Source organism: Neophocaena asiaeorientalis, unplaced genomic scaffold (genome assembly GCF_003031525.2).
Source record: "Neophocaena asiaeorientalis asiaeorientalis breed wild unplaced genomic scaffold, Neophocaena_asiaeorientalis_V1.1 scaffold204, whole genome shotgun sequence".
NCBI lineage: Eukaryota > Metazoa > Chordata > Mammalia > Artiodactyla > Phocoenidae > Neophocaena > Neophocaena asiaeorientalis.
In genome coordinates, this window is record NW_020173922.1 from 529472 (window position 1) to 545311 (window position 15840).

At 39.7% G+C, this 15840-nt stretch overlaps 2 protein-coding genes across 3 annotated transcripts in view; both read left to right on the plus strand.

Annotated features, from left to right (window-relative positions):
• Window positions 1–8733, plus strand: part of PCBD2 (pterin-4 alpha-carbinolamine dehydratase 2) — a 48983-nt gene extending 40250 nt beyond the window's left edge. For both annotated transcript variants that reach the window (XM_024752312.1, XM_024752313.1), the window contains 2 exons: window positions 7161–7241; window positions 8475–8733. In XM_024752312.1, the coding sequence (XP_024608080.1) occupies window positions 7161–7241; window positions 8475–8570 (177 nt within the window). In that variant the 3' untranslated portion in view covers window positions 8571–8733. The remainder of the gene's footprint in view (window positions 1–7160; window positions 7242–8474) is intronic.
• A 5618-nt stretch (window positions 8734–14351) lies between these two features.
• CATSPER3 (cation channel sperm associated 3) overlaps window positions 14352–15840 on the plus strand; it is a 36889-nt gene continuing 35400 nt past the window's right edge. Inside the window, exon 1 of the mRNA XM_024752372.1 lies at window positions 14352–14491. The gene's annotated coding sequence lies outside the window, so the exon portion shown is untranslated. The remainder of the gene's footprint in view (window positions 14492–15840) is intronic.

Here is a 15840-nt window from a genome sequence, read left to right on the forward strand (position 1 = left end):
TCCTTTTTTTTTTTTTTTTTTTTTTTTTTTGCGGTACACAGGCCCCTCACTGTTGTGACCTCTCCCGTTGCGGAGCACAGGCTCTGGACGCGCAGGCTTGGCGGCCATGGCTCACGGGCCTTGCTGCTCCGCGGCATGTGGGATCTTCCCGGACCAGGGCGCAAACCCGTGTCCCCTGCATCGGCAGGTGGACTCTCAACCACTGCGCCACCAGTGACCCCTTTCTGTTTGTTTTTATAGGAAGCAACCAATTTTCTATTCTATAATTCTTCCAGATACAGCTTCTGGATTCAGTAGTTATACCATTTTTATCTCTTCCCTAATTAATTTACATTTGCTTTTCCCTTTATTTATATTCATTCCTGCTCTCCTCCCTAAATTTATTTTCTTGTTATTTATCTAAATTGGATATTTAATTAATTTATTTTAATTCTTTAAAGTTCATTAATTTAAGATAATTTAAGTATTTAAAGATGTTTATTCTGATTATTGCTTTAGATGTATCCATATGTAATGCTTACATTATTAATTTCTATTAATTAATATAAATAATAATTATTTTCTCTTTAGTATTGATTTCATTTTTGATCCGAGTTTTTCTACTTTTGTTTCTTTGTTTTGTTTTGTTTTGTTTTTCTGATTTTTTTCAGCTACTTTAATTAAAAAAAAATTTTTTTTTTTACATCTTTATTGGAGTATAATTGCTTTACAATGGTGTGTTAGTTTCTGCTTTATAACAAAGTGAATCAGTTAACTCTCACTTCGCCCCAGCTTCACCCTCCCACCCCATGTCCTCAAGTCCATTCTCTATGTCTGCCTCTTTATTCCTGCCCTGCAACTAGGTTCATCAGTACCATTCTTTTTTAAGATTCCATATGTATGCGTTAGCACATGGTATGTGTTTTTCTCTTTCTGACTTACTTCACTCTGTATGACAGACTCTAGGTCCATCCACCTCACTACAGATAACTCAGTTTTGCTTCTTTTTATGGCTGAGTAATATTCCATTGTATATATGTGCCACATTTTCTTTATCCATTCTTCTGTTGATGGATATTTAGGTTGTTTCCATGTCCTGGCTATTGTAAATAGTGCTGCAATGAACATTGACCCAAGAGTTTTAAAAGAAGGATTTAAAATTGTTTCAGGTACTACTTTTTGCTACATTAGTGTCCTGATTTTGTTTTTAATTTTATTGGAGAATGTTATCAGTACTCTTTCTACTTTTTGATTATTGAGATTTTCTTTGTGGGGTAGTATATATTAGGTTTCTGTGCATGTTCCAAATATATTTTAAAAGCTATATTCTCAAGTTTTAGAGTTTAAAATACATCAATTACATCTACCTTTTAAATTATGTTTTTAAGTAGTCCATATCCTTACTTTTATTCACTTAATCTGCCATGGCTTAAGAGATGTGAATTAAAGTCTCCAACTACAAATATTTCTCTTTGGCCCATGAGCCCTGTCATTTCTGTCTCACTGATTTTGATGCTACGTTATTGCAATATAGATATTCACAGTTACTCAATCTTCATCCTCATTGTGGATATACTTTATAATTTAAATTACCCTTATGATTTCTTAAAAGAAGTTACGTTTGACTATGTCCTTTTATTTCTAGTGGTTGAGTTTTGCTTTGTGACCCATTGTAACGTTCTCTCTTCTTAATTTTAGCTGGTTGGATTTAGGCTCTTTACATTTATTGATTGGAAAGGTGTTTGGTCTTATAAAACCTGACAGAACCAATATACTCTTTTCTCCCTTATCTTAAATCATTATATGGATTGTAGGATTTTTTTGTTGCATTTTAATTGTGTTTTCCTTTACTTAATTGTGAATTAAGTTGTTTTGTTCTTGTTTTCTTCTAAATTTCGTTCTTCTTGTGGATACTATTAAATCTATAGTTTTACATAGCAAATGTAATCCTCCATTTCTTTAGATAGCATTTAGCTAGCATTTCTTTAGATAGTGGTCTCCCCACTAAGCAATATCAAAATTACACTTCTACTTTTTCCTACTTTACTTTTAGGAACCAAAATTTTAGTTCATATTGTTTTTTAGTTCCAGTGCTTATGTTTTATACTTTTAAATATATCTTTAACACTTGATCTTTCAGCTTTTAAAGATTTTTTTTTAACTTTCATCTACCTTCCCTATTTTTATTGTCTTCAACCCTTTTAATAGTTTATAACATTTACATTTTATTCTGTAACTATAATCCCCACAGTTGTTTAAAATGTATTTCTAGAGCTGAAGGAATTTATTGCTCACTGTCAAAACCTTTGGTATAGTTTCCGCATTCATCTCTTAGTTACTTATATTTCATCCTTTAATAAAAATTTCCTCAAAAAGTGTGAATGGAAATTTTTCCCTGAGTTACTGCATTTAAAAAACATGTCTCTTGCATTAATTTTGAACAACAGTTTAGCTGGGTATAAAATTCTTTTTTATTTTTTAAATTATTTATTTATTTTTGGCTGCGTTGGGTCTTCGGTGCTATGCGTGGGCTTTCTCTAGTTGCGGCAAGCGGGGGCTACTCTTCGTTGTGGTGCGCAGGCTTCTCACTGCGGTGGCTTCTCTTGTTGCAGAGCACTGGCTGTAGGCACACAGGCTTCAGTAGTTGTGGCACGCGGGCTCAGTAGTTGTGGCTCACGGGCTCTAGAGTGCAGGCTCAGTAGTTTTGGTGCATGGGCCTAGTTGCTCCACTGCATGTGGGATCTTCCTGGACCAGAGCTCGACCAGAGTGGTATTCTTAACCGCTGAACCACCAGGGAAGCCTATGGGTATAAAATTCTTAACATTTTCATTTCCTAAAGTCTTTATAGGCATTGCTCCTCTAACTTATATGTTGAATGTTGATATGTGGAAGTTTGAAGTCAGCCAGATCCTTTTCAACATTATAGGTGAGTTGATTTTATTTGACTAGATGCCAAAAGAATTTTTTTATCTTCATAGTTAACTGACTTCACTAGAATGTGTAGACATGGCTGAATTCTTACAATCTATAGACTTAAATCTTTTGTTTCTGGAAATTTTTCTTGAATTACATGTCCAGTTTTTTTCTTTCTTCTGTTTTTTTTTTAAAGTTGTTCTCTTATTGGCAACAGTTATCTATATGTTAGATGTATTTCGTTTTCTGTATTTGTTATTTTCTAATTATTTTAAACTCGTGTTGATTTCTACTTCATTTGTCCATTTTCTCAGTCCTGTTCTCTAAGCTTCTTACTGGGTTGCTGGTATCTATTTTGCCTTGGGCTGTTAGCAGATTTCTTTGATGGAATGGTTTAGAAAGCCTGTACTTTTAGCTAGCTCAAGGCTTTTAGATTCCAACTGGCATCCTGGTAACAAGTAGCTAGGGCTATAAAAATAAATCTTTGAAAGAAGGGACAGATGTTTTTCACTGTCTGCCAAGTTTGCTGTTTAGTCATATTCCTTCTTTATTGTATTCCATATAATCAAAATTCCCCTTTGAGGTTTTGCTTTTTGCCTCTCCTACCTACTCATCTAACTTCCTTGCAGAAGTTCTTTTACTTTAATTTGAATGTGTATTGTTATGGATGTTGTTAATTTGTGGATTTAGAAATAAATGTTTGGGGCTTCCTGGGTGGTGCAGTGGTTAAGAATCTGCCTGCCAATGCAGGGGACACAGGTTCGAGCCCTGGTCTGGGAAGATCCCACATGCCGCGGAGCACCTAAGCCCGTGTTCCACAACTACTGAGCCTGTGCTCTAGAGCATGCACAACACAATTACCGAGCCTGTATGCCACAACTACCGAAGCACGTGCACCTAGCCAGCTACTGAGCATGCGTGCCACAACTACTGAAGCCTGCGCACCTAAAGCCCGTGCTCCGCAACAAGAGAAGCCACCTCAATGAGAAGCCCGCGCACAGCAACAAAGGGTAGCCCCCTCTCGCCGCAACTAGAGAAAGCCTGCGCGCAGCAACGAAGAAACAACACAGCCAAAAAATAATAATAATAAAATAAATTAACTAAATAAATTTATTTAAAAAATTAAATGTTTGGAGTATTAATTTGTTCTGTTATATGGAAGAAGGATTTGGAATTATCTTTTTGCTCCCATAACAGATAGAGTATTCTTTCCCTAAGGAAGAATTAGGATCCTGTGTAAATTGTTTATCAGGCTTTTTGATATTTTATTAAATGTAAATATTAGGTGACAGTTGAAGGGAAATATGCAAAACTGAGGAAAATACAAATTTGGACGGTATTTGGATGTACTTTTTCTTTTTTAACATTGTATGTAGATAGGGTAGATGCTTTCTCTTTGATCAATGTACCTCTTAGGATATGGATGTTCTCTTTTAAGTCATATTTGTGATGGAATAGATTTTACTACTACGCTGATAGCATTCTGGTGGTCAGAGATTTGAGGAGCACTTCTGATCATGTTCAGATCATCCATTCAGTAGATCCATTTGGCTCTTGGGCAATGTTAAAGGATTCTAAGCATCACTTTGGACCTTTTAGGATAGCTTGGTTCAAAGAAATTGTGGCTACAGGGCTTAAGAACTTAGACAGTGACTGTGCCCACCTGATTTCTTGTTATTCAGCTGTTTTCCCCAGTCAGTCTGCATCAAAGTGTTATTCCACCGTATATTATCTTTGTCTAGTATACATGTGTCAGTCTCTGTTTATCGCACATGGGAAAAGGAGAGAGCCATTCTTCTGAGAGAAAGCAACTGGAATCTTAGATTCTCAAGTCTGTGGGAGGGCTTTTCGTTTACCATTATGTTTTGTGAGGTTTACGGTATGTCGTTTGGCCAGAAGCAGTAGTGGTAGCAATATGTGCCTTCTGTGCCAGGTGCTGTGCTAAGTGTTCTTATATCCCCATCTCTCTCTCTCTCTCTTTTTTTTTTTTAACATCTGTATTGGGGTATAATTGCTTTACAATGGTGTGTTAGTTTCTGCTTTATAACAAAGTGAATCAGTTATACATATACATATGTTCCCATATCTCTTCCCTCTTGCGTCTCCCTCCCTCCCACCCTCTCTCTCTTTTTTTTAATAAAAATAATTACATGACTCTTTTATTATTATCATCATTTTACTGATAAGAAAATTGAGGCTCAGAGTTAGATCACATGACAGTTGAGTAGTAGAATTGGGATTTGAATCCCTGGCTCAGAAATCCATGTCCTTGGGACTTCCCTGGTGGTCCAGTGGTTAAAACTCCACAGTCCCGGGGGCTTCCCTGGTGGCGCAGTGGTTGAGAGTCCACCTGCCGATGCAGGGGACACGGGTTCGTGCCCCGGTCTGGGAGGATCCCATATGCCGCAGAGCGGCTGGACCCGTGAGCCATGGCCGCTGAGCCTGCATGTCCGGAGCCTGTGCTCCGCAATGGGAGAGGCCACAACAGTGAGAGGCCTGCGTACGGCAAAAAACCAAAAACCAAACAAAGATAAACTCCACACTCCCAATGCAGGGAGCCTGGGTTCAATCTGTGGTCAGGGAACTAAAACCTGCATGCTGCAACTAAGAGCCCGCATGCCACAACTAAAGATTCCACATGCCGCAACTAAAGATTCCACATGCTGCAACTAAAAGATCTCGCGTGCTGCAACTAAAGATACTGCATGCCACAACTAAAAGATCCTGCGTGCTGCAACTAAAGATCCCGCATGCTGCAACTAAAGACCCTGTGCAGCCAAATAAATAAATATTTTTTTTTTAAAAAGAAAGAAATCCATGTCTTTAATGTCTCTCGGGGTGGTGATGAAATTGTAAATCTTCTAAAGCTAAATGAGAATAAGGCATTATAGGCAAACAGGGTAAAAATTCTCATAATAATTTAATACAGGTTAACTCTGTGTTTGAATAATTAAAACAAACTTTCTCATTTGACTTGTTCCTTCCCCTAACATAGAAAATCAAATTGTGAAATGAGAAGGGGTGGGAGAGTGAATATTGTTTTCCTACTGATAATTCCATACATAGTTAAATGGATTTTTCTTGAACTTCCTTCCTTTTCCTAATAGGGAAGACTCTTCTTCAGGCATTAAGTGTCAAAATGGAGATCTTTATCCTGAATAAAATCGATTCTGAGATAGGAACCATTATGAATGACAGAATTGTTTGAAAATGGCATCTTCCATATTTCTGTTAACTTGGAAATGCACTCTTATGTCATTTGGTGATCCAAAAAACATAGCGCAACTAACATCAGATTGTTTTTTCTGGATGGGGTAAAGAAGTTAAATATTTATTTATGTGGCTGTAATGGGTAATGCCTGTGAATTCCACTGTAACTTTGTAATTAATGTACCACTTCCTTAGAGTCTTACCAAGTATTTCTGCCTTATGGACACGGAAGAGACAAACTCTTCTACTGTTTGCAATTACCCTCATAAAAATTTGAAAGCAAGCAAAAAAATGGTTTTTTTCCTCTCAGGACAAGTTTGCCTTCTGCTTAACACAATTAGGTTTGCACTTTCCCTGTGGTATGAAGACAGTGCCCTACAGGCCCCCACTTATGCCTGTGGCTGGCTCTGCAGCCCTCTGCCCCAAGGCCGAGTGTTTTCTCCTCGAAATGGCGGTGCTGGGCAGTAGCAAGAAGACCCTGAGTGGGCAAGCCCATCTTTTCTGTTCCACTCTGGATGTCAATGAAAACAGTCTCTCATCCCCTTCTGTCCTGCCTGGCGGATGGGATGGTTGTTCATTTCTACCGGAGCTTTGGCTTAAGACACACTCACAAGACATTTTCCCATAGTCTTTGTGGTCGATGCCTTAGTTAGCAACCCAGTCACTAAAAACAAAAGGAGCAGTGCTGCAAGAAAAGTGACTTCTAAGATTTGGGGCCAGGTAGTGAGATCCAGGACACTGAATTAAAGGGAAATTATTCCTTCTTTTGGAGAGTCTCGTCCTGAGGAAAATTAAACAGCCCAGACAGGTCACTGGGTGAGACCAATTTCCCGGTTTGTTTATTTGAGCCTGATTGTTTTTCACCATCCTGCAGCAGGTCACAGTCCTGCTACACTGCTTCCCCAGCTCTGTGGAGAGCATTCGCTTTCATATTTGATTCTCCAGGCTTCCCTAAGGATTCTAGCCATGTTTTTTCTGGTCGGGTTGCTCTGGTATCTCTCTCAGATCCAGGGCAGGGGGCACTGTCAGTCATCACTTTCGACTTCATCTTATGCAGGCATTTGGCTTTATGTCCCGAGTCGCCCTACAAGCAGAGAAGATGAATCATCACCCGGAGTGGTTCAATGTGTACAACAAGGTAACTGAATTGCCTGATTTTGGAATCACCATAATTATGGAGTTTAAGAAACTTCTTCCTTCCTTTCTTGCTTGTCATCCTGTGCAGCTAAGTGTCTGTGCTTAGGAAAATATTCTCTTATTCTTTCTCTCAGAATCCCTGTGTATTACTGCAAATTAGTAAAAAAATGTTCAGATCTACTCAAGACAACAGTGACTGAGTTCTTTATTTTCATGCTTATCTTCTACAGACACTAGTATGGAAAAGTTGGGCCAAATTAGACTCCTGAATGAAACTTGAATATCTGTCATGTAGATAAATTTTTAAACCCTCTTAAGGTAAATTATTGAAAGAGATGGTAGCAAATAAGAAAGATACGGCCTTATTTAATAAATTTGCTCAAGAACTATTTATTAAATTCTCTATTCTCAGTGGGAACTGACCTTCCTAAGAGAAAGAGCAGACTGAAAAGACTTCATCAAGGAATTTTAAGGGGGCACAGTGAGAAGAATAACACTTGCCCAAAAAGTGTCCTTGCCTTGGTGATCATGCCATGTGGAATTTCTTATCATTTAGATTTCTGTGAGATTTCTATTATCTCTTTGAAAGTCCTCTTTGAAAAAAGATTTCACATTTTTGTGATTTAATTGCAATAATTCAGAGCATACAGGTACCAGCATAAACTTTTATTTCCTAGTTGCCTCTCTTTGCCCATAATTTTGTTTTTGCTTTTTTATTTCCTAGTTGCCTCTCTTTGCCCATAATTTTGTTTTTGCTTTTTAATTGATTTGTCAAGAGGCAACAGTCTGTTCCTCCACCCCACCCCCACTTCCCTAATTTGGAAATGGGCTTTTTTTTAACATGGTTGCTAAGATATTACATTTGATAGCTTAGCTTTTCTCAGTGGCCTGAAAATAGTTGGTGTAATTAAAGTAATGGGAGTTAAAGTGGTACCTCAGTCTCTCTCTCTCTTTTTTTTTTTTTTTCCCGAAGAGTCAAGATTTGAGATTCTGGTAGCTCATTTGCCCTTCTTATGAGAGAACCTTTTTATCCCTAGGAGGCTGCTGGGCCCAGCCTGGAGTTTACTGGGTTTTAGAAATGCATTGCTTATTCATAATGTAGTATTTTCTAAATCATTTAATTTCCTCAATTCTCAAAGATAAATATTGAGTAATAGATTGATTTCTGAACTACCAAAGGAGAGCATCATGAATTGCAACTCAGGGTTTTCAAAGCTGCTTCTCTCTTTCTTAGGTTCAGATAACTCTCACATCACATGACTGTGGAGGACTGACCAAAAGAGATGTGAAACTGGCCAAGTTTATTGAAAAAGCAGCTGCTTCTGTGTGATTTCTTCCAAAACGCATGTAAAATCTTATATACACATCTAGCTCCAATGTATTTTGAAGGCAGTTTATCAACACATGAACAAATTAAGCCATAAATTTAGTTCACCTTTTGAACGATCACATTTTGTAAAATCAGTGCTTAAATAAAAATGATTTAAACTTGAGCCTGAGGTATTTTTCATTATATCTAATCACATATATAAGGTAAATCAACCCAGGTAATTCTATTAATAATATTAAAAAAGAGAAATAACATTTTTAAAGACCAGAAATGGGTATGGGGGAGCATTCACACATTTTTATAACCCAGAAATTCAAGTGATTATGGTGACTTTACAAATGCATTGTGTTGGAGAGCAATTGTAAGGTAGAAAAAGAATGATGAACTCTATAGGTAAAGGGTTTAACTGTATGTAACGATTCTTATGATGCTAAAGTTGATTTGGGTTTTAGCTGTTGTTACTACTTAAGTAGTTACTTAATTTACAGAGATCTCAAAAATTGGGTGAGCTGTCTAGTGTTTTATCCTTCCTTTTCAGACAGGGAGAAAGAAGAAGACAAGTGTCTTGTGCAAGGCTTCCAGCAAGGTGAGGCAATAAAAGGATTCACTGTCACAGTGACCAACTTGCCAGGTCATTATTTGACATACTGAGGGGAGGAGGAACCAAGGGTCATTTTTTCCCATCATTTGCATGTTGTGACCCCTGAACTGAGGGTATGTAGCTACTGAGCTAGAAGCTACTTGGGTATTATCCAGTAATGAGCTCTGTTTACTCCATGTGTCACTGACATGAGTAAAATGGAATATAAAGTAAGCTATTATTTAAAAATTGCAGTAACTGTTCTTTGAGGGAACTCAGGAATGTAGTTATTAATGAGATTAAAAGGTAGATTAAAAGAATGTGTATGTATCTATCCAAGGAACATGCCTTATAGTAGTAGGATTTAACAAGGATCATCTTTATACCCTGCCTTACATCAGAGGCCAGAAAAATCACTCTGTGTTACAATAAGCAAAGCTTCTCATCCCCCCAACTCCCCACCAACCCTGGCCTCTAGTCTGAGAAGTCATATGGGAATATGATAAGGAGGCTGAGCTCTCTGAAGCCAGTTTTTGGCTGGTTCTGTTGGCCTGGCAGGTATAGTCATTTTGCCCTGCGGGTGTGGAGTATACAGGGTGGGTGGGAGAAAGAGAGAGAAGAGTCACCCCAGACTCTGTGGCTACTGGGAGATCCAGAGCCTGGACACTAGAACTTGTACTTCTTTGAAATTTTTAACAGGGAAAGGCAGGGACTTACCTGGTGGCACAGTGGTTAAGAATCTACCTGCCGGGCTTCCCTGGTGGTGCAGTGGTTGAGAGTCCGCCTGCCGATGCAGGGGACGCGGGTTCATGCCCTGGTCCGGGAAGATCCCACATGCCGCGGAGCAACTAAGCCCGTGCACCACAATTACTGAGCCTGTGCTCTAGAGCCCGCGTGCTGCAACTACTGAGCCCACGCGCTGCAACTACTGAAGCCCACGCGACGAGAGCCTGTGCTCTGCAACGGGAAAGCCATCGCAATGAGAAGCCCGTGCACTGCAACGAAGAGTCGCTGCTGCTCACTGCAACTAGAGAAAGCCCACGCGTAGCAATGAAGACCCGACGCAGCCAAAAGTAAATAAGTAAATTAATTAATTAAATATTTTTTTAAAAAGAGGAAAAAGCAAAGCCATGTGTTTTTATAAACTTTTCCCCATATTATGGATTTGGGAGTTTTTATACATTTTATTACCAAAGATTTCTAACTCAGTGCTTCAAAGTTTTCTACATGAATTTTTTTTTTACAATTTTTTTTTTTTTTTTTTTTTTTTAGGGAAGCCCCTACATGAATTTTTAAACATGAAAAAGTGTAGACATATTTTAAAATAGAGTAAAATAGGGCATTCAACCCTTATGTACTGATCACCCAGATTTAACAGTTACCAAGATCTTGCCAGTTACATCATATTATCTCCCATTTCCTTTTTCTTTGCTAAAGTATTTAAAAGCAAATCCCAGATAGCATGTCATTTTGCCCCTACATCCTCCCGTAAACATCTCTAGAAAATATGGTCATTTTCTTGTAGAAACCAAAATGCCATTATCACACCAAACAAAATAAACTGTGATTTCTTGGTATCACCTAATACCAAATCAAATTGTTCTGAAGGTCAAGAATGTCTGTGGACAGTAATTTTATTCTAATCAGTGATACACATGAAGTCCACCCATCGCATCTGGTTGCTGTGTCTCTTTAAGCTTTCAGTCTAGAGCGAGCAAGCCTCCTGCCCTCATTCCTTCTTTCTCTCCATATCAGTGACTTACTGTAAAAACCGAGTCCTGTAGAATATTCCACCTTCTGGATTTGTTTGTTTGCTCCCTTGTGGTGTCACTTAAATTGTTTCATTGTACCTTGAATGGAAACCTTTCCCTCTATTTTGAATGTAAGTCTGAGAGGCTTAGAAACTATTAACCTGTACTGTGTATGGCACCGTGGAGAGAGCAGGGTACAGCTAATAATTGCAGTTGTCAGGACCTGAGAATGTAGCTACTAACTAGCATCTATGTGAGAATTTGACATAAGGTCCATGTTAAGGGGTGTCGCATCTGCTGGAACTCATGAACTTTAGAGAATCAAAGATCCCATATCAGAAGTCTGTGGTAATACTCCTTGTGGTAAATTCCAACAGAATGAATCCCCAGACTTGCTCTAAGTAACTGACATTTCAACTTAAAAGAGACACTGCCAAAGTTGGAGGCCCCAACTTTCCTTCTGTTCCAAATCTTTGTGATGACAGTGGTTTCTCTGATGTGGCAAGCTTTGGTTTCCCTCTGTTTTCCTTTTAAATGATCACTGGAGTAGAGGGGGTTTAAATAGCTATGACCTATGACCCTTTGCATGACCTCTATAGATAATAAATCAGGGCAGCACGTTTGACAGTGTCCTTTTCTAAAATGAAGTTAGTGAAAGTTCTGAAAATTGTGGTTACTCTCTGACGATAGAATTTAGGAAATCTTTAGATAACTAGAATAAGCATGATTCTTTATGTTTTTGCTTGAGACAAAAAGCAGCAGCATGTATGTTGCATATGGACACACACCTGACCTTCGGCAGTGTGCTGAGCTATTGGACTACTAGTATTAATGTGGAGCAGTCTGTATATGTTCTAATCCAGAGTTTAAAAATATACTAGTTGAACTCTATAACTTTCAGTTTTGTAAAATTTCTGCAAAACAGCAAGAGGTGTAATAGGGTTTGGATATAATATGTGAACTTTGTGTTTCAGTTCTAGTTACATGTAACTAGGAATGACTCTCGGTCAGAAGACTAGAGTCACCAAGCTGCCGTGCCTACTGACTGGGTGCAGCGGCTAAGGTGGTGCTGCTCAAGTCAGGGAGAGTGTAAGTTGCTGCTAAAAGGGCAGAAGAGCTGGCCCTTTAGCTTCTCATCCAGGGTGCTTGTCCCGCCCACCTATCCACAAGAAGATACGGGTGATTTCAGTAGGCCTGGATAAGCTGGTTACTTCTGAGTCCACTCATCAGCTGGAGTTCCAGTCCCAGAATAGATTTCTTCATCAGTGACTTCAGAAAACACATCCAGGGGCTTCCCTGGTGGCGCAGTGGTTAAGAATCTGCCTGCCAATGCAGGGCACACGGGTTCGAGCCCTGGTCTGGGAGGATCCCACATGCTGCAGAGCAGCTAAGCCCGTGCACCACAACTACTGAGCCCCGTGCCCCAACTACTGAAGCCCGCACACCTAGAGCCCGTGCTCCGCAACAAGAGAAGCCACCGCAATGAGAAGCCTGCACATTGCGACGAAGAGTAGCCCCTGCTCGCCACAACTAGAGAAAGCCCGCCTGCATCAACAAAGACCCAACGCAGCCAAGAATAAACAAACAAATAAAAAGAAAACACATTCAGCTGTGGTTGGCTGTGCTGATACTGTACACCAAGAACAGCTGGTCTCTTCTTGACTGCTTCCAGCTAGCCATCTTTCCTCACCCCTCCAAGGATCTTGAAAGAATTTTTTACATTCTTAATCTCTTCATTTCTCCCCAAAAGTGTGCTTTGGAGCTTAAGGAGCGGAAACATAGTAGTGTATCCTTAGGATTCCTGGAAATAGAATCCCACTAGGCTCAGCTACTTGAGTGAGTGTAAGGATCCCTGAGGTACATTCACATAGCACAGATTTACCGAGGGCCTCCTATATGGCCCGGCGGCATTAGGCACATTGTTGAATTGGGGCGGGTGGAAACAGAGATGGAGAACTGATTCAGGCTCTCTCTGAGCAGCTGCTCCAGGAGGCCACTGTCAGGGTGTGGGCAGGAGCCCAGAAGGCGTCAAGGGGCATATGACCAAAGGAGGGAGTAGGAGGAGCTTGATCCCTGAGGGAAAGAATATAGACTAAGACAGTGAGGCCGAGGTTTGAAGCCTGGGGACATTAATCAAAGTGTTTCTTAAAACTTTGCTGTTGATGATTTTAAGTGGAGAGATTGGTAAGATGTTTTTTCCCAGTTCAGTATACCGCTTGCCTACAAGAGTAATTTTCTTTGTGAGATGGTCGTGTTCACTTGTTTCAGAATGCCTGGGGCAGTGGAGGTGGTGACGTGGTCACCTTTTATTATGGCCCAAGGAATTAAGGTTCCAGGAATTTGACCAATTTGGCCAACTAAACATTTAATTCAACACAGGGCTACCCAGAAGCCTCTGTCTTGATTTGCCTTGGAAGCCAAAGGGGCTAGGAGAAGGAGAACGAGAGAATATATTAATCCCAAGAATTGAACAGAGCAAAAATCCCTATTGCTCTTGTACCTAAAACATCTCTACCCCAAGGCTCGTCCCTTACACTCTCTTTAGGTGGTTCGTATGTGCACATTCTGTGTCCCCAATTAGCCAGTGCTGGGCATGGATAACTTCTTTTTTTGTTTTTTTTTTGTGGTACGCGGGCCTCTCACTGTTGTGGCCTCTCCCGTTGCGGAGCACAGGCTCTAGACGTGCAGGCTCAGCGGCCACGGCTCACGGGCCCAGCCGCTCCGCGGCATGTGGGATCCTCCTGGACCGGGGCACGAACCTGTGTCCCCTGCATCGGCAGGCGGACTCTCAACCACTGCGCCACCAGGGAATCCCCAGGCATGGATAACTTCTGCTCCTCCTGTTTCTTGGGTTCTAGCCCCAAAGCCATCAAAATCTTTCCTTGTCCTTCCAGGTGTCTCCAGTGCTGTGCCCTGGCTGTGTGCTCTTGCTCTTAGAAGCCCAGAGAATTTTGCTTTCCCCTCTTCTATGACCCTTAACCTATTCTAACACATTATTAAGGGCCTCTGTCAGTTGGGGACACTTCCTGAAGGAGGGGCTTTTGTCTGGCCTGTCTCTCAGCTTTAGCCCGGAGCATCACAATTGCAGGGTGCTTGTGACTCTTTTGCTGAACAGAGGTGCTCGGTCTCCTTGGGAAGAGAGGATCTGTGGGTAGACCAATGGGGAGCTCTCCTCTCCAGAGGCCTGCCGGCTAGTAACATACCGGAATGTCCAAGAGTGACTTCATAAAGCAACGATGCCCTCTGTGGACACTCCTCTGAGGCCTCTTGGAATCTAGATGCTGAGGAGATTCCTAAGCAGAGGTTTTCTGTTTGATGGTAAAAGCAAGGGATAAAAATTGAAAATTTGGAAAATGTCTCAACACTTTTATCACCAGAACCACACAAGAGTCGTTTCTAGCTCACTGTTTGAGGATGTGTCGCTGCTGTTCTATGGGATGTTATGGAAATTTCAGTAAATACTCTTTATTTCTCTTTCTTGTTTAGAAGTGTGCAAATGGCAGTGTTGGGTCTCGTAGCCTCTTCCCACAGGCACTCATCCACTTCCCAGACTGAGGGGCTCGTCCTGGGTAATCTGATTTCTCCAACTGGTGAGGCTGGTGAAGCCAAACAGTTGTGTCCTTGGCTTTCATATCACAATTGGCTGTTAATCAAACATTCAGTCACACTCTTATTTGACCTGTAGACTGAATGACTAGTTTGACTCCATTTTGTCCTTTTTTATTCCCTACTATGTTAGATAATTTGAAGCCTTTTTTTGGGTAATAGACCTGATTTCAAATCAGATAATGAAAATTATATATCTTGTTTTTAATAGGTTATAAAAGTATATAAATCTATATTTTTTTACTGTGTGAGACTGGGTTCACTTGTTACATATAATGGGGAAAAAGTAATGCATACTCTCTGAGAAAAATTGGAAAGCACAGATAAACATAAATAAACAGGAAAAAGAATTACCTATAACCTCACTATCTGTAGGCAGACAATATCAACATTTTGGCATACTTCATGCCGAATTTTTTTCTACCTATTTTGCACAATTAAGATAATTTTGAGTAGAGAATTTTTATCTTGCTTTGTTTCTATTTTGCTATCCAGTGGCTCATAAACATTTTTCTAAATCATGAAAAATGCATAGACATGTTGTAGTGTCTGTATAATATTCCATGAAATGGATATACCATGATTTACTTAATCTGTCTTTTTTTGGTTAAACATTTTTCTAAATCATGAAAAATGCATAGACATGTTGTAGTGTCTGTATAATATTCCATGAAATGGATATGCCATGATTTACTTAACCTGTCTTTTTTTGGTTAGACTTTTAAATTGTTTCCAAATTCTCACAGCAAATATTGCTGGGATAAACATGTTTGGCTAAAGTCACTGTTTGCATTTCAGATTGTATTCTCTTGGGGTAAATTCCTTGGGTCTGAGGATACAAACAGAACTAAGGCTTTTCAGAAAAGTTGGTCAGTTTACATTCCCCTGGCAGTTTATGAGACTGCTCCGTTGCACTACACTCTTGCCAGCACTAAATGTTATCACATTTAAGCCTTTGCTAATTTTATAAGCAAAATTACTGGTTTTACTTAATTTGTACCTCCCCGATTAGTAGTGCTACTGAACATTTTGGAGGGAACTTCATGCCATTGTATTTCTTTAATGAGTTGACTGTGTGTTTGCCCATTTTTTCTTAGGGTGGTCAGTTTTTTATAATTGATTTGTAAGCACTTGTATGGCTGATTATTTGATTAGCAGTTTTCCCTACTAGACTGACAATATTTAGTTTTGCTTACCTGTATCCCGAGTGCCTACTGTATTGCCTGGCATGTAGTAGTCATTCAATAAAAACTTGTTGAATGAATAAATGAGTGAGTTGAACAGTAGTTACTTAATAAAAATTTGTTGAACGAGTAAATGAAGATGGTGCTTT